Source organism: Zonotrichia leucophrys, chromosome 3 (genome assembly GCF_028769735.1).
Source record: "Zonotrichia leucophrys gambelii isolate GWCS_2022_RI chromosome 3, RI_Zleu_2.0, whole genome shotgun sequence".
In the NCBI taxonomy this organism is placed as follows: domain Eukaryota; kingdom Metazoa; phylum Chordata; class Aves; order Passeriformes; family Passerellidae; genus Zonotrichia; species Zonotrichia leucophrys.
Window position 1 is genome coordinate 49,789,004 of NC_088172.1, and position 25,450 is coordinate 49,814,453.

A 25,450-nucleotide genomic window follows, 5' to 3' on the forward strand; every position below is an offset into this window, starting at 1 on the left:
CACAAGGGCAACCTTGAAAGCGACAAACATGCATGAAAATAAATCACATGAACTCGTGAAAAAATACTGTTCAGAGCACAAGGTGCTTCTGACTGATGAAATCACGCGTACATGTAGAGGAATACGTCAGTTTCATATTTAGATCAGCATGCACAAGTCCGCCTCTCCTCAGAATACCAAGGACATCTGTGAACTACTGAAGCTGACACCAGATTTCACAAGTGTAACCACAACCAGAGAACTGCATGTAATTAGCTTCCTTTCCGTGTGGAACAACTTGAAGATGACACCCCAGACACTCAGCAATACTCCCAACATTGCATTTCAAAGAGTAACCTGCCTCTGAACAAAGACCTGACACTCCATCAGGCTGGGCTGAGTATACTTTAGAGCTGTAACTCAACCTCTGTCCTGTGTTCAGTATTTACAAAGTTGTGCACAGCCCATACCCTGCCACAGGGAGATGCACTTGTTGTACCAGAGATAGCCTTGCATACTTTCACACTAGATTACAGTTAACGAAAGCATAAGATACATTTCACTGTCCCATAAAGTCATTATCTACAATCAGATCATGTTTTACTGAATCTCCCTAGTAAATCTGCAAAAAATCAAAGTTTTACACAGTTCCAAGGGCAGGGGGGAGTGGAGGGAAATCTTTGCTAATACATCAAACTTTGCAACAGTTATAAGAGCATCCATTAACAGGGCTCTGAACTACCCACAAGACACTTAGATACTTACCTACAGACAGATGGGTATTCGTCTTCGTGTAATATGCACAGACTGCACTTGTCCTTCCACACTCTTCAACACCAGAACAGAAATTTATTTTATAAAGCACCTCTTTGTCTGCATCAATTGCTTCCCAAGTGTAACTGAAAAGACAAAAATGCCCGTCAGTTGGTAATCAAATGGTCTGAATTGCATCCCATCTAGATACCAGTCCCTGAAATAACCAAGTTAAAGGCTAAGAGCACCACTAACTTAAATTCCTATTTATGTTCTATATTTGTAAATGCCAGAAATAATTGCTATTTTGTTGGGACAAAGAGCAGAACAGATTTAACCACTTGTGGAATGTAACATCAAGTCCATTTTTCCCTGTCTTGAACACCCAATTATCCATTCTTCCCCACCAAATCTCTGTGAAGGCCACCCTGACTAAGGATCACCACCTGTGATATGTTATCCTTGACAGCCCAATACATTTCTCACATGACTTTGTCAGGCTGGACACTACTGCACCTTAGTGTTCTGCCCAACAACAGTGGCAGAAGTGCTAAGTCTAAGTGGAATAGAGCAGTAGAGTCTCTGAGCTTCAGGGTCAAAATTGGGGTTGAGTCTTTCAGTGTTCTGACCAAAAGATGCTAACAGTGCTTATTAGGGCCTAGCTGCACCTTTTGGCATTACATATATGTCCAAAGTTGGAAACCAAGCAGGGCTATCCTCAAGACACCCAGTGAAAGATCACACTACCTAGCTGCAGGCCTACCAGAAAGCCAGCTGTCTAAAAACTGGAAAAGGAACACGAAGCTCAGGTTAAATATAACCAGGAATAAATCCGAATAACAGCAGAAAAGAAATCAAATGCAGCACAGTTCAGAGGCAGAGCAAGGATCCCTTCCCCTCACAGCAGGCAGTATGACTGCAGTGCAATGTGGTCAGTTGCATGACACAGCACAGCTCAGTTTTGAGGCAGGCCCAGGTCATCCAGTCTAGAGCCAGGAGCTCTTTAGACAGCCTGGCTTACTATCAGGGTGCTCTGGCCAAGCTCTGTTAAAAAAGCACAACTCAATAAATGTTTGCTGTCACCTCAGCTCAGCTATCCCTATTCTGGCACTGGCAGCAGCCTGCATCTTCTGGACACTTGATTTTTGCAACATAACAGATTCCCAGCTGCCTTTCTATTCCAAGTGGAAACTTCAGCAGGATTAATACACATTGATCAACACATCAGAAAACTGAGGACCCTACAGGGACTTATAAGGCATTCCTGTTATTTAAAACTCACACAAAATTTAGTGCACCTATCTGACCCACAGAAGCATTTGTCTTAATGTTCAAATCTCAGTTGATAAGAAGCTTCACCCATCAGGTTTGTTTGCCCTAATCTCTAGGGCATATGTGTTGCACCACTCAGCATTATCATACTCCAGATCCTCCCAGGAGGAGAAACCATTCCTGTTCAGTTCTGAACTTCAGTCCTTGGATGAGAAAGGGCAACAGCAGTTCAGTGACTTTATTTTAAATTTTAAATCCTCTGAGAATTCCTCTCAAACCCAGTGCATCCAATATCTAATCAAAGAGCCAGCAGTAAGATATCACATACTTTTCCATTTTAATTACTGACTCTGGGGCTCTTGGATTCCCTGTACTACAGCAGTCATATTCAATTCAGACTGCTGATGGCTGGAACAAGTGAGGGGCAAATACAAGAGCACTCTCTGTGAACTCAAAAAAACAAAGAAAATCTTTATACATTAGCATAATATTATATTTGAGGCTTCATATTCTAATATAAGGGTCAAAAATAACTTGCCAGGTATTGAGTCATACCCAAAGCATCAATAGAAGTATGTATTCAAGGACTGTGTCTCAATCGTAGACAAGTACTTGCCATTATTCTTTCCTCATAAGCAGGCAGACCTGACCTTTTATAATCGTACTGACTAGCTCTCTCAGCTAGTCTGTTGCATTTCTGAAGCGGATAAAGACGATATTGCTGCAGGAGGATGATGAGAATTTAGCCACAGTACAGAATAACCAAAGTTCAGCAATGGAATAAAGCTTCTCGAAAAAAAAGAAGTTAGAAGAACCTATCTCCAAGAGCTCTGAAAACAGTAAGAGATGAAAACCAAAGATGCATTTACATCCAGGAGAAAATGCATTTCAATCCAAATCAAATTTCTTCACAATGAAGTTCCAGAAAGTTAGCATTTCTCAAATCGAGAACTGAAAATTTCTGAAGGGCTTCAGTACTCTATTTTTTTTTTTACTGGTTTTGAAGATGACAAAAAGGTAACATATAATACTAAGGCACAATGTTTTTGATCAAGCTGGGGTGTTCTTCAGTGTATTGTTGCTTTTTATAGAGACCTTGCAAGCTAATAACTATTTGTGAATGGAACAAGAATTTAAGTCCTTCACACAAAAGAATTATCACTCTGAGATTAAGGTTTTGTTTTCCAGTTCCATGTTATGAAATAGAGGAAATAAGCATCTTCAAGTCAGTTCACCCACAGGCCAGAAGCAAAACAGAAACAAGATGTGCAGCTTACAGAACAGAAGCAAAGCAGCCACTGAAGCCAGAGCTTCCCTCTGCCCTGTAACAGGCCTCTGGACAGGGAAGGTTGAGGAATCCTTCAAAACAGTCTGTACAAAAGAAGTATCAAATCCAATGTTCAATCATGTTCCAAACCACAACTTCAGGGGCACAGAGAAGTGAGCATCTAGTGCAGTTTCAGAGTAGTATTATTTTCACAGATGTTACAGAGACTTCTATTTTTTCTAATGTGTAGGAGGAGCAAGGTGGGATTTATTCATTGTGATTAACAGCAGCCCAGATGTAGCCTAAGCAGCTGTTCCCACAGTGATGCAAAGTACTTTCACAGTAAAAGCAAGAATTATTTCTCACACAAGTAAAACTCCAGGCATTAAATCAGTACCTGGGAATAGTTTCAAGCTGCACGTGCTCTACTTTCCAGTAAGATACAAGCTGACCTCTGTACTGCAATCCATAATGGGAACAATCTGTTGGCAACCACACTGCCCATCCTGACCATGTGAGTCACACGGACTGGCTTCCTCCAGCCTGCTCGGCACCCACCTCCACCAGTGGTGATGCCTGATGTAAACTTCTTCTGGCCCTGGCAAAGAGGTGATATCTTGTTTGAAGGGCTTAAGCTACCCTGCTTCAATGCAGTTGAGCTAGTTTAGGGAGCTGTTATATCAGCACCTTTAAAAAGCAACAGCCACAATGCTGGGGTGGGGTGGGACACGATGCATTCTCTGACCCACGGGGCTCAGTGCAGATGCCATCTCACAGATTAAACCATTCAAACAGCCATTTCTGGAGCAGTTCAAGGTCAGAGCTCAAACATGCTGTCTGCCCTAAATAAAACTGTCAAACAGTTATTTTTGCTGAAACCACAACATGACGCTTGTTTTCTGATAAGCCCAACTGCGAGCTATCCCAGAGTTAAGGGATGAAACACACACCCACGCCAATCCCCCCAGGGCAGGCTCTCCTGTCTCCTGCCAGCGCTGGGGGCCCAAGCACCTGACACAAGCTGGGCCCAGGGACTGTCCTCTCTCCAAATTAACTCAGGAAAACAACAGGTGCACGAGAATGTGCGTGGAGGGGCACTGAGCCTGGCCAGTTCCCTGTCTGGCTCACGGGGGTTTCTGGCCATGCACCAGCAGCAGGAGGCACAGGAGGAGGCAGGGCCAGCTCAGACCACTGTCAAAAGCAGCTGTGCAAGCAAGATCCAAACGAGTTATTGGGAATAACCCTGCCTGCAGGTCAGCCTTTTCAGCTACCTACCACTGTTCTTGAGACAGTGAAGCAATCATTTGAAAAAGAAAATTAATCTACTTTTTGGCAAGCTGCAACATCAAATGAGAGCTCTGGTTTTTTTAAACAAATCAAAGAAGCAATATGAAAAAATAACATGAGAAAGGGAAAAGCAAGCCTAGGTTACTTTGTGATGAGAAGCTGAGGCACTGAAGTAAAGCAAGGTGCGAAAGGCTAACTCCTGTCACAGCCAGGGCATCCTGGTGAAAAACGCCAATCGCTTGTTTTTAAAATTTCAAAGGTTTAATAGTAATAAAATGCTTATAAAAATAGCAATATAATTACAGTAATAATAATTTGGACAATTAGGATTAGGAAAATACGAGACAATAGAAACAAAGAGTTACGGACATCTGGGTACCTTTTTCTGGGCAAAATAAGCCTGAAAAAGGACACCTGCTAACAAAGGATTAACCCTTAAAAACAATAGCTTGTTGCATATTCATACATCTCATACATGATGCATAAATTCCATTCAAACACAGGATTCTGTCTGGTCATCATCAACTTCTTCCTCTTTGTCCTAAAGGCATCTTCAGGCCTGAGCAAGGCAGGGAGAATTTTGTTTCTTTTGATAAGAGAGCAATAAATTATTTTTTTCTGAAAGACTTAGGTGTCCTGTGGCTGCTATTTCGGTGCAAGTCCTTTCTTTACAAAAAGCATCTTACATAGCATCATTTCTATTTTAACCTTATGTTATAACCTAAAACTATATTTAACACACAACTTAAGAAAATTAATACAGAATAACTTTCTAACATAACACATATAATACTAATTTTAAAATTTGTGAAAAGCCAATCACAAAATACACATTTTTCACAATCCCAATGCCAGAGCCACTTTGAGGCCTGAGTGCTAGGGAACCACTTCAAATCAGCAGAGCTCCAGAGAGACCACTGCCACCAATCCCCAACAACAGTTCAAGCTTTTTGGCTCTCCAAGCGTCACCCAAGGGACGACTGCTGGAGGAACAGCGCACCCTGCTCCATAGGGCTGTAAAGCACAGGCACAGAGAATCACATGTTCCCTCTCAGGGGAATGCACTGAAATAGCTCATTTTGCTGAGGGGGTGCTGTACAGACGACCTGGCAGAGAGACAAGGCAACCCACAGCCACAGAGCTGGAAAGCACATCCACATGTGATTATGCAGCCGCACGATTTTGTGCCCAGATGCTTCTCAGCTACCAGAACACTGCAGGGATTAAACGAGTGCCCAAAGCTCCTCACCAGCAGTTTCAACCAGCACAATCTCGGGCAGACAAGATCAGGAACAATTTCCAGAATGGCCACTGTAAATTTGAAGCTTGCAGCTCACTTGCCACAGAAATCACTATTAGATGTGACCACCCTTTTCACACGAATGTGTACAGTAAAGAAATCTCTATGTCAAAGCAAGCTCTCCTTACAGAAAATGAGAGCTTGAACAGCACAAAGTACAGCCATCACTATGCCTCAAGAGCTTTTTAATGCATCCCTACCCATGCATAATTCTGCTCTAGCTCACCCGTCCTTTTTTCCAACTGCCACGAACACAGTGTATCTTCAGGCAAGTTTTCTTGTGTGCATCATGCATGAGAGCCTCAGTTACACTACAAGCTCTACTGCTTTTTGCATCCAGAAGACATTTGGGCTTTCATGCTGCACTCTAAACCACATCTACTACACCATTTCACAGAATGCTTAAGAAAAGGGGTAGCAACCTGAAGTCTAGGTAAGCAAGAGCTATAGGAGGAGGCTCATGTGCTGAGAAATCATACTCAGACACTACAGTGGCAGCTTCCCAGGCACACGACACACCCATTCACATCAGTATATAAGTCCAGTGATATCTTATTTATGACATCTCCCACTTCAATATGTCAAAGCACTTAATAGAGCTGAATGAGTGCACCCAAAGGTCACCTCTCTGTACTCAGCACATGCTTCTTCACCGAGGCCAAGCCTGGGCTTTCAAGCAGCACAGATGAGAGCAGTTGTGGTTTCACAACAAAGGCTGAAAAGACAACGTTTTGAATAAGCAGAAGTGTAGGTACAGTCAGCTGTAGGAGTTGTGTTATCAAAAACTACACATTTAACATAAAATGGAATTGACTTACAACTCCAAAATCTGGAGTCTGTGTAACAGCAATCCTGTGTTGTACAGCAGTCCGAGATTCCCTTACATCACAAGTCAAAAAATCACTGAAGTTATGCACCAGCGCCTATCCTTGCAAGGGAGCAAAAACATCACCAGTCATTAAATCAGTTCTCAGCCAGTATAGGTTTTCAGGCAAAACAGCTCATAGAGGAGGCAGTTTGTATTTGCTGCCCTACCACCCAAAATATATTCTGCATTTTTTTTAGAAAGAAAGGAAAATTAGACAGCAACTTTTGCAGTGTTATGCAGAAGGTGAACCCAAACTGTCAAGCTTTCTTTTGAAGTAGATGGACTTAAATAATATGTCACAAAATTACCTCCAGAATTTTTCCTGCATTGTAACATGAAAAATATAAGGGGAAGAAGAAAAACTGTGAGAGACCAAGCTAGCCAGTAACTTCCTATATCGAACCAGTTCCCTGTACTCCTTCACAGGTACTCATACTGCAGCAATCCTAGAGAAACCTCTACACGGAAGATAAAAAAAGAATTCCAACTGCAAGTCACATGACAGCCACAGTCAGCTGTCGGAGCGCACAAGAACAAAGGAGAAAGCACAACAAAATCAGTGACTGAAGCCATGCCATTAGACAAAGTTCCAGGGAATGAAAGCTTTTCTTCTTTCCCGAGACCATCCAAGCATAGCAGCAGTAAGGCTGCACAGAGCAAACAATGAAAAGCTCCAACTCAAGTTTAAGCGGCCTCATGCCGCAGTTCTTGCGCAAAACAGTTTTGACACCTTTCCTCCTCCCTGCAAAACAGCTTTCCTACTCTTACTTAAAGGAGAGCCAGTGCCCCTTCTAACCCCCAGCAATTTCCTTCTTTGCCCACCTTCTGACACTCACACACCAGACACAGCGGCTGCTGCAGTTTCAGCAGCCCTATTACAGCACACAAACCCCAGGACGCTGTTTTCTTAACAGCTGTAAAACAAATAAAAACCTTGCTTTAAGCCAGTACAAAAATAGGTTGGTCAGGGACTTGTCCTGCATACCGACATAGTAACTTCTGGCTGGGAAATCCACCAGCAGTGCGTTTGCATTGCCTGCATCATTCCTCACTTGGTAAAGTTTTCTGGCAACTGTACCCATGAAGAAACTTCACCACTGAACTGCATGGGGACTTCCCACCTACCAGAGCACAAGTTCTTATTTTTTCTTTTACCCATTATGGATTACTGGACATAAAGCCTCCAAAGCAGTTTTTTCCCCACCATGGCACAACAGCAAATACATGTTTTTGAAGCAGTCCATCTTAAAAGGAAACCTGCTGATTATGCTATCTACGTGCAAATTATTTCCACTTGCCAGTAACAAAATGAAACCAGCTGAAGTAATTTGCATCCAAAATGAGACTGCATGTCTCTCCACAGGACTCTCAAATATTCCTCTAGTCATAGAAACACAACAAAGCCAAGAAAAAAAGGAAAAAAAACCCCAACAACAACAAAAATCACTCATCAGAGCAGCTAAATTCCCTCCAAAAGCTACACAATAGTGCCTCGATTCTGCAATTAGGGGGGTCATCTGACAAAACCACAAAACCAATTTTTGCCACCGTCAGGGGTTATTCTTGCAAGCCAACCCCCTTTTTTCATCATTTAACAATATAATGTTGTTTATTATATCATATCCCAGATTCTGCCAGCTGGAGAGCCCATTCCCTCCAGCGATCCAAGCTCTGCCCTTAGTGCTACACTCACCCTGCCACACTGGTGCCTCCACACTGTTGTGACACTATGGAAATAATGTGTTCACAGTGACACTGATTGAAATAATGTGTTCTTCTATGTACCCTGTCTATTCTGGCTAAATAATTAAGAAACGAAGACTGGCAAGATATTGGTGCTATATTAAACTCACGGCTGAAACTGGAGCAGAAAAATGTCAAGACACCAATAATGGTGCCATTTCCACATGCTAAGTTCCCCAAAGCTTTCTTAACTCACCCGTAAGTACCCGAATGGCTCATGGTGACACTCTCAGCAAGAAGCCAACTCGCAAGTGACATCCCTTCCAAACCAACAACACTTTGTTTTTCAGACTAGACCGACCACAGGCGCCTTGCACAGCGCAAGCCTACCCATCCTCTCGCCCGCAGGTTTCCTGTATCTGCAGAGCAGAGAGGTCCCGAGGCAGCGGCCCCTCAGGCTCCCAGCCCTGCCGCGCCTCCGCCACGGAGCAGCCTCGGCCTCACGCCCGGGGACACGGCCGCGCTTCCCCCGGAGACCCCGGCCTGACCCTTCCCGGGACGGGCGAGCAATAGCCCGGGGACCGTGCCCGCGCTGCCGAGTCCCGGTGCTGCGCTCCGCGGAGGGCAGAAGCGGCACGGGCACCAAGATACACCGCTCCCCGGTACAGCCCTTCCCCAGCCGACCCATCGCGTCCCGGCGGCCGCCCACCTGCACAGGTCCTGGTAGGAGTCGGGGAGCGCGGCGGCGGCCGCGGCGGCGGGCGGGAGCAGCGCCAGGAGGGCGCCGAACAGCAGCGAGGCCATGGGCGCCATGGGCCGGGCTGCCCCGGGACGTCAGGCGCCGCCGCCGCCGCCGCGTCATGTGACCGCCGCGCGCCCCCGCCCCGGCCATGTGACCGCCGCCGTGCGCGGGCACGGCGCTCACGTGAGGCGCGCCCCCTCCCCCCGGGCCCTGTGGTGGCACCGGGACATGGCGACATCACACCAGGACATCGCCACACCGGCACAATGCCACACCGGCACCCGTGTCCCCGGCGCTGCTGCCCGACCGGCTGAGCAGCGCAGGGGCCCGGCCGGTGGGGCGCGCCGCCAGCGGGTGGCAGTGTCCCGGAGCGAGTCCCGCTGAGGGCGACAAAGATGGAGGGACCGGAGCAGTTCTTAACAAGGGCAGGCTGGGGGAGCTGGGCCTGGAGAAGGGATCTCGTCAGTGTCTGTAAGTGTGTTAAGGGGCAGTGCCGAGAGGGTGTTCCAAGCTCTCCTTGTGGTGCCCAGCAGTAGGACAAGAGGCTGAAACTGATGCACCGGAAGATCCCGCTGAACACGAGGAAAAACTTCTTTACTGTGCGAGTAGCCACGCACTGCAGCAGGTTGCCCAGAGAGAGTATGGAGTCTCCCTCACTGGAGATTCCCTCACTGGAATCACCTGGACCCAATCCTGTGCCTTGTGCTCTGGGGCCACCCTGCTTGAGCAGGGAGGTTGGACCAGATGACCCACTGTGGTCCCTTCTGACCTGAACCACTCTGTGATTCTGTGGCTTGGTGCTTGAGTCAAAGAAATGCTGTTTGGGAAACATTAAGTGAGGTTTTAAATAAGTTATTCAAAATGTACAGTGAAATCTTGTGAGAGATCAGGAGACAAAACCCATCAGGGATGAAGGCTGAGGAGGCAATGACAGTGGTTAGTTGTCTGGCTGCAAGAATTACTGCTGCAGCAGGGAGGCTGGCGTGGTGTGGAAATTGCCCCATTTCAGCAGAGGGCAGGAGGGGAGGCTTGCACAAGGCAGCCGCAGCCTTGGCAGCAGGAAGGGGAACACACACTGTCCTACCTCCACTGCCTCCTGGCCTACAGAGAAAAGTGATCCAGCCTGGAGCTTGCATTGTTATCTCCAGGATTTAGCAAATTTTTACTGAAACATAAAGATTCAAAAAAGGGAATTAATTAGTAAATTTTTATGAAAGTGAAGTTAAGAAGAAAAGCACCTTTGAGAGATGTAAGAGGCATAAGGGTGGGAGAGAGAAAAAAACCTAAAAGTCACATTCATTAAACAGACAGCTGTCTTGTGTGAAGAAATCATGTTCTCTAATTACGAATACTTTCCAAAAGCCATTTGCACAAAAAAAAAAAAACACCTGAAGAAGGCCTAAAACTGAAATAGTTTTTCTTGCTCCATTCCCTAGCATCCATGAGAATGAGGCAGCACTGAAGATCTGCCTCTCAGGCAGTTCAGTGTGGTTCCAGGCTGCTGTGATCTCTCTTTCCTCTCTTTTCTCTCAGGTGCAGCCCAGCTCTCGGGCAGCATTAGCCCTGCAGCAGGGCAGGCAGCTGCCTGAAGGTGCTGCCCTGGCTGAAAGCTGGCACACTGTTCTGATTGTTTTGTGCAGGTTTGCAGCTGAACCTGTCGCCTGACTTGCTAGGCTCACTGCATATCTGCACTAACACCAGCAGCAGCTCCAGAAGGGGCAGAGGAACTGCAGAAAAAGAACTATTAAAAGGGACTGAGTAAATGCTACTGTCCTCTACAGTTTTCTACTGCAATATAATGGATTATTGTCAATTCTTTGTCTTTTATTTTAGCCTTCAGTGGGTTCCCGAAAGTTCCAAATCTGATTGCCCAAGAATCCCCGTTGTCTGCTTTTAAGACTCCAGCCTGTATAGTTTAAAGAGAAGCTTGATGACACCAACTCAAAGGCTCAAAAAGACAGAAGCAGTTGAGAAAAAGAATACCAAGTCTGTTAATTTCTGTGGTTGTGTTTCTTAAACTTTGCTGCTCTGCTGGCAGGACTGGCATCACTCACTCTACACAAAGCAGTGCAAATAGAAAAGACTTGGTGGAAATCCTGTGTCTGCTTACCAATTTGAATTAAAAATATATCAGCCAGGATGTTCACTGCAAACAGCAGAGCAGGCAGACATTCTGTAGCTGCTGATCTTATTGGCTGCCCAGGTTTCTGCAGATAGGGCCTTATGCCTGAAATTTTCTTTGTGTAGATTTAAGTACCTGAGTACCACTGAAGACAATGTGACATCTCCCCTTGTAACATTAAGAATAGGTATAAATATTGCAGTGTCAGGGCCTGGCAGTGCGGTTAATTTCAGTTATCTGGTAAGAGCTAACTCAAAGTTGTTTACTGACTAAAGAATGAAGAAGTTTAGAATGGCATTCTTCACTCTTTGTACTGCTATGAATGCTCTGTATTTGCTCAGGACTTCAGAGCAGTTTCTTTGCATACAGAGGAAAGTATGTGAACAGCTATCTAGCAAGAAGAAAAGAAATTTAAATACCTGGGGGAAAATTCCCAGTCAGAAAGGAAAAAGGAACAAACCAGAAATTCTTCTTTCATCTGCTGTGCTAATACATAAGCATCAACCTAATGGTGAACCAGTGTTGCAACACAGCAAGGGTGCTGCAGAAATACTGAAATACACATTGTAAGTGCAAATACCTTTAAAATAAAATGAAATAAAAGTTTGCAAGTTCTAATCATGTGACTGTTTCAATTTACTACATAATTTTCTTAGCCTTTATAATCTGGTGGACGCAGTAGTTGTCTCAAGATTCACGGATTTTCTGCCATGCTTCAAGCTAGCTACATGCAATAGAAATTGTCAGGACCTATGTATCAGCCATTTTTGTATCCTAAACTGTATTTTGCAAATAGCCTATAGGAAGATGCCATTCTGAGTATGATTTATAAATAATAAAGTAAATATTTACCTCCCATGCTTAATCACACTGGCATCTCAGCTAACCATGTAAAATGACAGAGTGTTAAAATATTCTGAAATTATGTAATTGTGTTAATCTTACCTTTTCCTTTCCCTCGGGAGAAGTTCAGCACGATGGCTGCTAGTTATGTGGAGTAAATCCCAATGCACCTGAAAGTCATGCTGCAATTTCCATGTTGGCTTTTCAGTAGGTACAGTGTCATGAATAAGTGATGGATACACAGGTCCTCCAGGATTCTTCTTTTCATCTTGCCAGGCGTCAAGTGTCGCATCATTTTTTGTTCTTCCGACCCACAGTCTTGCTTCATGTGGCCACCACCAGCTGTGCAGGTCAGGCAGGCTGAGAGGCAGCTCACTTTTACTGCTACTGTCTCAGTCCCCTTTAACACTCACATCTGATCTCTAATTTTTTTCAGTAATAGGAACAAAATCAATTTCAGCATCCAGAGTTGTTTTTACATTTGATTGCGGAAAATTCCTTACCCTGTGAGGTCTGGACAGTTTCTTTCTATCTGTCTGTAAGCTACATTATGTTGAAGTAATTACTTTTATACTTCATGGAAACTTCATAAGCCTCTTCCATGGAGCTGTGCAGTTTTTCAGAAAGCACAGATGTGCCACTCACTGGGTAGTTTCCTTTTCTTTCCTCTTCTCTTGCTTGCTAGTCTATACTTCAGTCTTCTAACATTACTCCCATTGCCATTACTTCTAAATGCTCCGTATTCTTTTTGCTGCTTGTTTCTAATGCTTCCTACTTCTTTCTGTTCTATGTCTACTCTCCTTAGCATTTTTAAAGGCAAGCTCTTGATAAGAGCTACCTTCTGATTTGTTCTGATGAGTTATCCTGCTTTATAACAAAAAAATACTAGTGCCAGATGACCTTGTTTTGCAGACTTAGGTTTAGGCTTCCCAAAGTATTTAGGGAGATAATGAATGACATTTCCTAATCTAGATGGTACTGTTCAATGCTACTGTAAAAGAACATCAGCTTTGTCTGAACACTTTGACTTTACGTGAAATCTTTGTCTTGTTGGGAAAGTCCTTACATGCTGTACTCAGTGTTTGCACTGGAAAGGGCCGTGTTTTGTGCTGTGGCTTAGGAGTTTAGTGTTGATAATACAGAGGTGTTTTGGTTATTGCTGAGCAGGGCTCACACAGCATCAAGGTCTCTTCTGCCTCTCACCCCCCCACCACCACCGGGAGGGCTGGGGGTGCACAGGGTGTTGGGAGGGGACAGCTGGGACAGCCAAGCCCAAGTGACCACAGGGATGTCCCACACCACACAGTATCATGGAAGGAGGAAGGGGGGATGTTTGGGGTGACAGTGTTTGTCTTCCCTAGTCACTGTTGCTCGTGCTGAAACGCAGCTTTCCTGGGGATGGCTGAACACCTGCCTGCCTGTGCGAGCAGTGAGTGAATGCCTTGTTCACTTTGCTTGTGGCGTGCCTTATGCTTTCCCTATTAAATTGTCTTCATCTCAGTCTGCACATTTTCTCACTTTTACCCTTCCGGTTCTCTCCTGAAAGGGAGAGCCAGTGGCTCATGGGGCTTGGTTGCCAGCTGGCTCTAAACCACAGCACTAACCTAGAGCAATGCCTGAAGCTGGAAACAGCTGTGGATCCCTGTCTGGAAGAAGTGCAAGCTGGTACAAGATGTGTAAAGACCACATTTTTACAATGGCAGAAACCTGCAGATGTCTTGTGCAGAGCTGAAGTGAAAAAAATGAATCATCTGGAAGTCTTACTGCTTCATCATATTTTATTTTTATTGTAAGACAATAGGCAACATTTCTTTTTCTAGTTCAGTACTTATTTCACCTAATTCAGTAGTATTATGTAAGAAAATATGTTGTCATCTCTACCTTCTTGATTGTTACAAGGTAGCTGATAAATTTCTGGTTTGCTGTATTTTTCCTGGTTCTTTGTAATGGGAAATTTCAAAGAAAAAACAAATTCTTCTTTCCCATGTAGCTGAAGGGCACTGAAATCAAAATGCTATTTTCAGCATCACATTTAAAAATAACAAACTTCATACACAGCAGAGAAATTTAAAAATTTGTTTCATTTAAAGCATCAAGGCTGAACCTACATTTTCTTTTTTCCTAGTCCTCTCAGGGGTACAGAACTGAGCAATAAATTTCTTGCATAATATGATATTTGTGAAGGACTAAAATATGTGGTATACTTTATTCAGGTGATTTTTCTATCACCCTGCCTTGCTAGAATTTATTGATAGATTCTGATAATACATTTATATATTCTGTCCATGCATATATATTTGTTTTTATAGCCACATTCATAAATAGGTCTAGGCCAGTATTAAACTCCATCTATGCATTCATTTTATTTCCATTACATTTGTCTGTAAAACATTTTAAGATATCTGAAGTAGAAGAAAGAAGTGTACGTATTAACTTACTTAGAAGAAAAGTAGCAATCTAAGTTTTTTTAATAATAGATACCACATTGCCCTAGATGTTTTATATTCACAAGTTGCTAAAGGAGATAGGGTAGAGAAAAATAAGTATCAGTGTACACATGAAGGCCCAGGTAAGCCATCACAGTACTGAATAAATGGTTCAATTAGAGATTCACATTAGAACATAAAACCCGGTTGCACGTGTGGACCACAAGAGAAGAAGGAGATCTCCACACTGCACAGTTTTGGATCTGTAATATTGCCATCTGAATCCCTGCAGTAATCCAGATTGTCCTTGCCTTTTTCAGTCAGAGCCAGAGTAAAATGAACAGAAAGTGTACAAATATGATAGTGAATGTGCTAAGAAATATGCATAGATAGACATGGAATGACAACTGTCTTGAAGAGTTTTCTGGCATATTTTCATGTACTGACATGACATTTAAAGATATGATAAATGTTGCAGTGGGGAAGAAAATCTTTTGGTTCACCCTTACTGAAGTGAATAAATACTGTAGTGGACAAATTGCTAGTAATAAATACTGATATTGTCAGACAGTTATTGCCTCAGCAGCTGAAATAAAGTAATATTAGGAAATGCCATGTGTGTTCTCATCCAAAATAGGATAGAAGGTTTGTCCCACACAAGAGAGAAAATCGTTTTCTCTGTATACTATTTGTCTTAACTTTTACCTTCTCAATGTTCTAATGTGTGCTCGAGCCTCAGAGTCTGCTCTCTGAAACAGGTGTTGGAGCTTTCTCATGAGCTAGCAGTAATTTGTCTTTGAAGCCTTCAATAAAACTAGTTGGGGGGATTTTCTGTGTCTTTTCTCTCTTGCTGCTCCACACAAAGCAATAATGAGGAGACTGAAACTGTTTGATGATGGACAGTGATGCTGAAAGCTTGTTGAGTCCCTTGGGCAGTGTTTTGTTATCCCAGAGCTACAGCAGGGACATGATGTCATGAGCATGGCCAAGAGAAGAATGTGATAGCTGCACTGGCTCTGAGTAGACAGGAGAGGAGGCATGAAATCTCTGCAGGATTTTACAAGCCTGATGTGAATAATGAAACTGGAGGGAGGTATGAGTGGAGTGCACAGTAGGAAACTCAGGGTGAATAGATAGCTGAGAGATGCAGGGCATGTCTCTCACTGTGTCTGCCCAAGGAGTTAAAATAGCTGTGCTGTTGTAGGCTTGAAGTCTCCTGCCACAGGGATTAAAGAAGGGAGAACCCACAGGATGGCACATGCAGTGGCTGAACGGTGCTTTGGGAGGTGACATCAAATCCAGACACAAGAGTACAGAGAAAAGTTTCTCCACATTGAATGGTGCTAAGAAACAGAGGCCAGTGTTGTACTGAAATGCTATATGTGCTGGCAGATAAACGAACCAAAAGAGAGGTGACAATATAAAGAATATAGTTATTGAGCAGAGCTATATTTACAGAGGACCTCAGCCAGGCTGAGGTTAGCAATAGAGATGTTGTTTACGGTTCAGACACTGGTCTGACAGGCTCAGCCTGTCCCCTGGCTAAGGACAGGTCCATTCCAGGCTATGCCCAGGGAAAGGAAAAAAAAAATTAGCCAAAACACAAATTACTGATTGTATATATTTATTTTCACAAAATAATTACATTTTGCTGTACTATATAATTGAGTATAGTCATTGAGCTTAGCATATATGGTCATCTGAAATGCTTGACTTGTAACAAAGAGAACTTTTTTCCTATAAATAATATAAAAAGTTATATCTGAAACACATATATCACTCTTTGAGTTCAAAAATAAATCCAGACAGACCAAAGACAACATGAAACATAAAGCACCCTCCTCTAATACATTAAGCAAATGGAGCTTTGTTCTAAGACAGAGCAGTGATACCAAGGTGTTCACTCCATCTCCTGCACGTAGCTGTTAAAATTTACATCTCTTTGAACACTATACCTAAAAATACTGATTCTATTAATATTTCAATTTATTGTTTACCTCAAAGCGCTGTTAACTTTTATCATTATAATTGTTATCTATTCGCTATAATGTCCACTTTTCTAGAGCCATATATTTTATAAAGCAAATTCTTAACAGGAGAAATAAATAATTAAAAGTTACTCCAATTCTAGAGATGCTTTGTGTCCAGAGGGAAAAAAAATGTGTGCTCTAAGAGAAAAAAATTAGTTGCTTTGTATTGCATCTTGCTTAGTGGTGTTAGAATGATGGAATCCAAGTAAGAATTTCATTCTCCAATTCCTGAAGACAATCCTTCAGAATAAACATGAAATACTTCTGTGAAAGTGTTGAAGACATAAAAAACTCATATGGCTTCCATGGAGGTCAGATGTTTTTGTTGAAGAGAAATCCATTGAAAGGTACTAAGTGTAAAGATTTCTAGAGCAAAGTGTTTCTGAGCTGTTAACTGCTGAAGGCTTGGAGAGGATGAGAATGAAGAATGATATGGGTTTGCTCTGTTCTTTCTCCTCTGTAGGCATCTGCTTGTGGACACTGCTGGAGACAGGACTTGGGGCCTGATGGATACAGCCACAGCCACTGCCTCCCCTTTCCTACCCTTCATATCTCTGAAGCAACTCTAGAAATACTTAACTAAGCCAGCGGCAGGTCTAGTCTTGTGTATTTAATGAGGCAAGAGTCCAGTTTGGAGAAAAAATAGGTTGCAATAATATAATTAAAAATGGAATGTTATATGCAAGGAAGAAGTGTTAGAATCATGCAGGCTATCCCAGTACCTCTAATCTGAATTCTAAGTTTTGCACCTGTAATACTTTTGTTTGAATGTGGATCCTAATGCTTCATCTTTTAGGCTTGCGTGAATCGACTGGAAAATAAAATAATTCCATGTGGACATCGCACAAGTGCCTGGGCAACCAAATAGAAGGCAAACTTGCTTTCCATTTGGATGAGTAGCTAGAAACCCTGTGTAGTGGATTTTAATGAATTATTTCTGCATGGAGTTGGGAAGAGAAGCAGCAGGCACACAAATGGCAAGGCAGCATTGTATGGTGTGAGCTACACACAAGCTCACACTGACTTTCTGCTTTGCCTTGACCTGGTACCTTCTGAGAGTGTCTTCTCCTGGCCACTACCATCACTGCAACATCTGCTCATAAAACCCAGTGTGTGCGTCGTGCTCTCCCTGAGGCTGGCACAGCACGAGGACTTGAGAAGGAAGAATCTCTCTGAGGGGAGCCAGACAATCTAGCTAGGGTTTTTGGAGGACCCTGCAAAGGAACCCTCCCTCTTACCCTCACTCCACAAAGTGACCTGAGGCATTTTACCAGGGAATGCTGTGGACTTGTGGATTGTTCTCATGCTGAGAAAGGGAGGTTTGTTGTTTGCAGCAACCAGTACAACTGGGAAACATTTCAGCTTCCCTTAGAGGATTTCCCAGGGTGTGCTCCTGTTAGAAGTAAACTGGGCAATATCATGTTCCTCACCTCTCTGCCCTTGTAGTCACAAGGACTGTTCACAAAGTCCTTAACTCACAAAGTCTGTGCATTATAGAGGAAAGCTGCTGCATAAACTCATCACATCATTTTGGGCCTGAAACAGCAGCCTGCCCCATATCATCCTCTGTACCCAGGGAGTAGCTACAAGAACAAAAACTCTTCTGTGTCTAGGGAAGTGACTTTTCTCCTTGTATTTCTGGTCACACTTTTACAGCCCACAACATTCATTAGTATCAATTTGATCAGAAGCCTGGTAAAGAGCATTTTAACAAAGCAAGCTGTATACTAGACATTACTTTCCTGAATAATTCCTTGTCTTGGCAGCACAGCAAAATTACATCCTTATTATCCCAGACATTACAAGAGATAACCAAGAGATAGTTGCTGTTCTAAAGTGCCTGTAGTGCAAATGAAAGCACAACACTGGAGGCAAAATAATACAACTCTCATTTTATAGGTAGGAAAGAGTGGCACAGAAAAATTAGATGCCAATACTGCATTAAAATAGAGCCCACATCTCCAAGCTCCATCAATAGTACTTGACCCTCAAGACAACCTTTCCTGTTCTGCACCACTAAAGAGTGCTAAAACCATCTGATTTGCACAGTGGTATTTCAATCTCTCCCACAGTTGCAAATTTTTAAAGATGCAAGCTGGTGGGGAATCACATCCTTGTTGTGCAACAAATTGTCACATTTTCCATGTCTTGGGTTTTGGTTTTTTTTAATCATGGAATCATGTGCTTATTAGTTCCCCTTGTACTGCAGCCTGTCTGCACAGAGAACAGTCACCAGGTGCTATGATAAAGAAGAAAGAACATCCCTAAGTTATTTTTATCTATCCACTGGGAAATATTAGTAATTTTTCAACTGTTAGATGTTCATTCTTATTTGTCCCTCTGCATGTGCATCTCATGCTGAGTGTTAATATTTGTTGCTTTGTGAACTGATCTCTGGACCATTGTCCAAAATCTGAAACATTTGGAGGCATGGCCAGGTGAAAAGGGGTAATAAGCTAAAGGCTAGAGCACTATTCAACTCACAAGCATCCCCACTGCCCTGCTGCACATTATTGCCTCTTCAGATCCACTGCCCTGGCTGCATGCATGGTGATCCTTAACCCAAGGCTGTTGTAATAATCTGGATATGTTTAAGCACTGGAAATCATGTGCCTTACCTCACCTGAATCACTCTGAGAGAACTGGGTTGCATGTGTTGTTACAGCAGAAGCATGTGTTGAAGATGCTTCCTACAATGCTGCCCCTGTCTCTGGTTCTCTGTGTGATTATTGTAAAAGGTTTTGAGGTTAGGGTAGGGAACAACTTTGAAGGAAAGTCTGGGGTTTTTCTGGTGGGGGCTAGATCTATCCTAGTATTTAAGTTTATGACATTCATCAGTGTTGACAAATTTCCTGCAGTCCCCCAGCCCTCAGCAGCAGCCTGCACACACATGACACATGTATGTGGACATGGAACCCACTTTTCCCCCGGCCCTCCCTCGTAAGGTGTCCAGAGACCTCCTTGCCTTCTCCTGCACTCCCCATGAGCAATGGGGTGCAGCTCAGCTGAGGGGTCATTCCAACAGCACAGTAGATCTCTGTCCTAAGAGAGAAGCAGACTCCACTCATCTACTGCTGGAACCAGTAGAGGTAACAAGCCTGGGACTGGAGTTTCAAAGACAAAAACTGGGACAGGGGGAGGGGCTGTCATAGGTAAAGGTTTTGATGGAGTGAGGGACTCAAGAAGATGTAGAAGTAACCTCTTTCTTCTCCCAAGCCTTCTACAATGACACATTGCAATGCTTTAATGTAAGGAGGAAAGGGCACATCTAGAAAGGACATTTATCCTTCTGAGATCTCCTTTCTACATGAATTCCCACCCAATCCTCTGTCTAAACCTACAATCTTCCTTATTCCAGGACTGGCAGTCTTTCAACAAAGGAGGGGTGGGTTGTATTTTTCTTTCCCCTGTTAGCTATTAAGTGTGCCAATGGAAACTTGGCGGGAAGCTGAAGATGCTGCTTTTGCTTGTGGGGGGAGATCTCAGTTCCTGCTGAATTTGTAAACTGGCTCCATGGGGGCCAGAAGAAATGTGTGTCTCTTTAAATGTGCCACTGTGCTCTGACTGACAAAATCTGCCATTTTCTGTGTGATAAAGCTCATCTGGCCCCATCATATCTTTCCTACTACCTTCTGCACTCTGCAGCTTGGCTATAGTTGGGCAAGTGACCCTGGGAATTAAACTCCACAAAATAGCAGCCCCAGTACCCTGGCATACAACAGAAGGAGGCAGGCAGCTGGAAAAGTGTGGCTGGTGTGCAGCTCCAGTCATTCATTGTGTAAGGCACCTTTCTTTTTTCTGTTTTTTCAAAACTGGTTGTTATAAAACAGGGACGCCACACAGGGGACAAATATTCTCCAAAGAGATAAATACTAAGTATGTGCCTGGGACAGCAAATGTTGGGACTGACTTTCTCATAGACTCCTTGAATATCTAAACCTACAGGAATGCTGACATTTTTGGGGATAAGCCCGCCCCACCCTTCATAATTAGGGCAAAAGCCCTCTGTGAGTTGGCAACATCCCTGTGTTGCCAGATACTCCTATGTGTCAAGTACCAAATTATCCAAGGACCCAGAGACATCTTGGTGTCAGTGGAAATTATGCAACATATACTTTGAAAACAAATTCTGAAGTTTAACAACAGATTAAATAGGCCTTTTAACATATACTTAAATGTCTTGCTAGATCAAAGTTGCACTGTATGTGCATTGCTATGTATGGGGACTTGCTGTCATACGTGGATTTCTTCCTCTGTTTCCCCCAGGGAGCAGCTCTTTTGCGCACTTAAACGAGCTGGAAACAGTTGAAATTAAATCCCAGTATGTAACGTGAATCCTGTGTTTAGTGGGTTTGACTTTTAAAAATGTGAACACACACAGGCCCTGATGACTTCAATAGCATTTATGGGTGCTCAGTGATTTTATAAATGTCACACTATTTATAACATATTTCTGTGTCCTTTTTTAATATTCTCTATTGGCCTATCCATTTTTCACTGTGGTATCTTTGATTGGTATAGTCACATCAGGATGTAGCATGTATTTGAATAATTAAGAAAATACAAATTAAAAAAAAAAAACCAAATAAAAGTTATCTTTATTCTAGTCCCTGTTTTTCCACTGCTCAACCACCAAAGATAACAACACCATTTCACCTTTGCTTTTTGCATTCTATGAAAAATGCTTTTCATTTTGCAGAGGCTTATGAAACGTTCCACATCCAATTATTTGCCCCTACAGTTTTCCCCCTAAGCTTTAGAAAATTGTTTCGGCTATATCCAAACTCATGCCCACTTCCTGGCTTCTTGGCCGCAAGCCATCAGTGAGAGCTCTGCTAAGAACCACTTTGAGGCTCTCCTTGAACCTCTTCTTCTTGCTGCTTCCTACAAAGAAGTAAACCAGGGGGTTGATGCTACTGTTAACGGTGGACAGAACAATGGTGACATGGTTCTGCTGGCTGAGCAAAGATGACCAGTGGTGGTAATTCAGAAGATACAGCAGCCTCATAGGCATGGCAAAGATGAGGAAGACAATGACTGTGGCCACAATGATGATGTAGAGCTTTGACGAATGAGGTCTCAGGGAGTTACGGCGAATCCTGATAACCAAGATCAGGCTGGATAGAATCATTAGAGGAATGAAGATCATGAAAGTCAGGATCCATGTGAAGATGAGCAGTGCTTGGCAATGGTTGCCGTCATCAAATTGTTCCTTGGTTGAATCATCTTTGCATGTTAAATATTCGGCCACTGTCATGAAAAAAGACAGAGTCCACAGAATGGCGCACACGATTGCCGATTGGTGCTGTGACCGGTGGCATCGGTACCAGATGGGGTAAACAATAGACAGACACCTCTCAATACTGATGGCTGTCAGGAGATAGAGACCAGTATTATAGCCAAGAAGGAAGACAATAGATAGTGTGGTGGTTACATAATAGTAAAAACCGTATGCGAATCCAAAACCAGCAATGTACTCAATTGACAGAATAAACGTACAAAGCAGTAAGGAGATATCAGCAATGGACAAGTGTGTGATGTACGCAGTGAATGGGTTTCTTTTGATCTGGAAGCAGAGGCACCAGAGGACAATTCCATTTTCACAAAAACCCAGGAAGGAGATGATCATAATTACCCAAAGTGGGGTCAATATCTCCCAGACCCTTTCCTGTGTAGAAATGTTTCTGTGCATTGAGATGTTCTCTGTGCCTTCGCTGGGATGAAACGTTAACTCATCCATGGGGAAAGCTCAAGTTTGGATAGCACAGCTCTTCCTTCTGTAAATATGTATAAAAATATACTGTGAGCATTGTGTGCTCCTCCCCTCCCCCTTTTCCTTCTGTTTTGTGGACCCTCAACTTCTGGTCATACATGAAGGCCTTTGAAAAAGGCACACCAGCTTTGATATACTGATGCTAGCTAAAACCCAATTAGAACTGCTCTTGGCAATGTTAAAAGTCACTAAGCCCATCATGCCAGCAGAAATCCCAAGCTGCCTTCACCAAGGGGGTCAGCCTGTGAGTGCTAAACCACAGCTAAAGAGAGTCTCTTAAAGAGCTCTTGGACAAGCAATGTCCCCATCACATTGCACAGTTTCATTATATTCGTGACAAATGGCATCGGTAGCTCTTGTTAGAGCCCTGGATTGTTCCTGGAAAGGTCTCTTCAGCTCCTATTGAAGTTTAAGTTAAACTTATGCATTTCAAGTGAACTTGGCTCATAGGTTTTTGGTTTAAAAAAAAAAAAAACATTGATACCAACATCAGGTTTCCAGAAAGGGATTTAATTAAGTAAAAATAATTTGTAGTTATTCAGCATTGTATTTCCTCCAAGTACAGAGGTGGAGGGAAGGCAAAATGGCACTGTTTTGAGAGAGCAATTTCTTACCTGCTTTAAGTGCCATTTATCACAGCATAACAAAATTTAAACATGTTTACACACTCTGAACAATTAACATGACTGCATGTATCTTGCAAACATTATCCATCTAACCCATCACAAGGAGATGTTGTTCATCACATCGTGTTCATCATCATCATCATCATCATCATCATCATCACAATCTGTTCAGGTTCCCTGCCATTGTTATAATGGTTTTAACTGTTGTTTTGCTGAGTTATGGGGTAACTTCTCCTTTTATCTTATAACAGAGAGTTGGTACTATTGGCTTCTGCTGATTTTCATACAAATATTTCATACCCCACTCCCTATTAACTTCCTAGCTGCCCTGTGATGATACAGTCGCATTCAGGACACTTTTGGATTTATTGATGTTAACAGGGACTAACTGTTGACAATAAAGCTTGCCTAGCTGACTTGATTCATCCAGATAAGTTACCTTGTTCATTAACGTGCCACAATAAGAATTTACCCATACTGTCAAATAGTTAAGAACATCAAATGCAAGGTAAAGAAGTTTTACTGGAGCAATGATTATTTAAAGAGAGTCATTCACCACAGTTATAGTTTTACTCTCATGACCCTTGCGTTTCCTGATTTTAAAACATCTCCTTAAGACAAGGATATCACAGTCTAAGAATGAGCATTCTGTAAAGAACCTGGGAAGCCTCAGGCCTTGCTGGCATTTAAGCCTGTGCAAAAACATTAATGATGATCCCACCTGTATGCTGACCATGCTACCACCTGAGACAGTTGAAGACAACAAACAACATAGCAGGAGATGTGGTAGGGGAGAGTGAATGCAACAAGTAAATGCAGTGACCAGAATGAGTGGCAAGCCTCCCAAAAGCAGTGCCCTGCAAAAACTGCAGAGGAAAGGTGCTCAAGCAGTGTGCTGCTGGAAGTCCAGTAAAGGTTATCAGTAAAAAAAAGGAGAGGATAATCTACTTCAAGAGTTAAAACAAATAGGAAAGGAAAAAGAGAATTAAAAGCCTCAAGTATGAAAAAGCAATACAGTATGAAAATATTCAAGCAAGTTCTGGATTTGTACAGATCACTGTAGGAAAGGAGTTTTCTCTCGGGAGAGTAAAACAAAGAGGAAAAAGTTCTTGACTTACTAAGGTCATTCCCACATGACAGCATTCAGAGATGAGGATGGAAAGAATCCTCTTCTTCCAGATACATCCATGGTTTGTCCAGATTTCCCTGAGGCTGTTGAAGAACTTCCTTGAAGAAGCTGAAGTTCACCTTCTCCAACCATTTGCCTTTGGTAAGAGGGGGAGCAAACAGTGACTCTGACCATGACTCAAAAAGAAGTGTGCAGTCCTCCCATTGCTCCAAAAGTCTGGAGCATGCCAAATAAAAGGTCCCAGGCTCATCATCTGAGGCTGAGCTTCAAATGGCATCACTCAGTAGCTGGCAACACATCTAGCTGAAAGCTTGGGATTTAACTATTGTGGGAACTGAAGGGCAGTATATGGAAAGTTGTCCTGAGCTGCTACAATACCAAGAGACCTAGTTTAAACAAACAAACATTAAGGGAGTAGAAAATCTATTTGGGGATGTTAAGATCCAAAGAAAAAAAATCTCAATTTAGAACTGTGCCACCACATGCCATCTAAAGAAAAAGTCAATTTGCAAATTTGTTTCATATTTTTTGATATGAGAAAACAAGAAAGTGAGAGGGGGAAAGGAAAGGAAAGGAAAGGAAAGGAAAGGAAAGGAAAGGAAAGGAAAGGAAAGGAAAGGAAAGGAAAGGAAAGGAAAGGAAAGGAAAGGAAAGGAAAGGAAAAAAAAGGAAAAGGAAAGGAAAGGAAAAAAGGAAAGGAAAGGAAAGGAAAGGAAAGGAAAGGAAAGGAAAGGAAAGGAAAGGAAAGGAAAGGAAAGGAAAGGAAAGGAAAGGAAAGGAAAGGAAAGGAAAGGAAAGGAAAGGAAAGGAAAGGAAAGGAAAGGAAAGGAAAGGAAAGGAAAGGAAAGGGAAAGGGAAAGGGAAAGGGAAAGGGAAAGGAAAGGAAAGGGAAAGGGAAAGGGAAAGGGAAGGAAAAAGGTCACAGAGCAAAGTAAATAGTCCATCATTGTGTTAGTCTCATACATCCATTCCTGTAGGTAAAATCTATATCTTGAGATTATTCTTTAAAAAAAATTAAAAAACCAACCAAACACAAAAATCTTTTCATGAGATTTAAACAGTCTCCCCTGAAAAGTTCAAACAAAACTAGGAGCTTGAAAAGTCTCCTGAGGATACCCCCTGCTTTTGTCCCAAGTATTAGGTTGTTTTTACATTCAGATATTAGCAGAACAAACATTCTTAGCCAAATAAGGAGAGAGTTTGCTTGGTCTTCTCCTTTAAATGTTTCACTAAAACTACCAAATCCCCAAATGGGAAGAGCAACTAACTAATGTGAGAAATAAATGACCCCAAAGGGAGGGTCAGAATAAAGTTAGGAAGGGAACAGAGTGAAATAAAACAACTTCTAAC

At 42.8% G+C, this 25,450-nt stretch overlaps 2 protein-coding genes across 2 annotated transcripts in view; both read right to left on the reverse strand.

The window, feature by feature from the left end:
• Positions 1 to 9,271, reverse strand: part of IGF2R (insulin like growth factor 2 receptor) — a 56,290-nt gene extending 47,019 nt beyond the window's left edge. The window contains exons 1-2 of the mRNA XM_064708115.1: positions 9,119 to 9,271; positions 745 to 878 (exon numbers count right to left, since the gene is read on the reverse strand). Coding sequence (XP_064564185.1) covers positions 745 to 878; positions 9,119 to 9,222 — 238 coding nt within the window. The 5' untranslated portion in view covers positions 9,223 to 9,271. The remainder of the gene's footprint in view (positions 1 to 744; positions 879 to 9,118) is intronic.
• Positions 9,272 to 21,328: 12,057 nt separating this feature from the next.
• Positions 21,329 to 24,219, reverse strand: MAS1 (MAS1 proto-oncogene, G protein-coupled receptor). The gene is made up of 2 exons (XM_064706933.1): positions 24,090 to 24,219; positions 21,329 to 22,349 (listed from the first exon to the last, which is right to left on the reverse strand). Exon 2 carries the CDS (start codon positions 22,310 to 22,312, stop codon positions 21,329 to 21,331), a length of 984 nt encoding a protein of 327 aa, XP_064563003.1. The 5' UTR covers positions 22,313 to 22,349; positions 24,090 to 24,219.
• Positions 24,220 to 25,450: the final 1,231 nt, after the last annotated feature.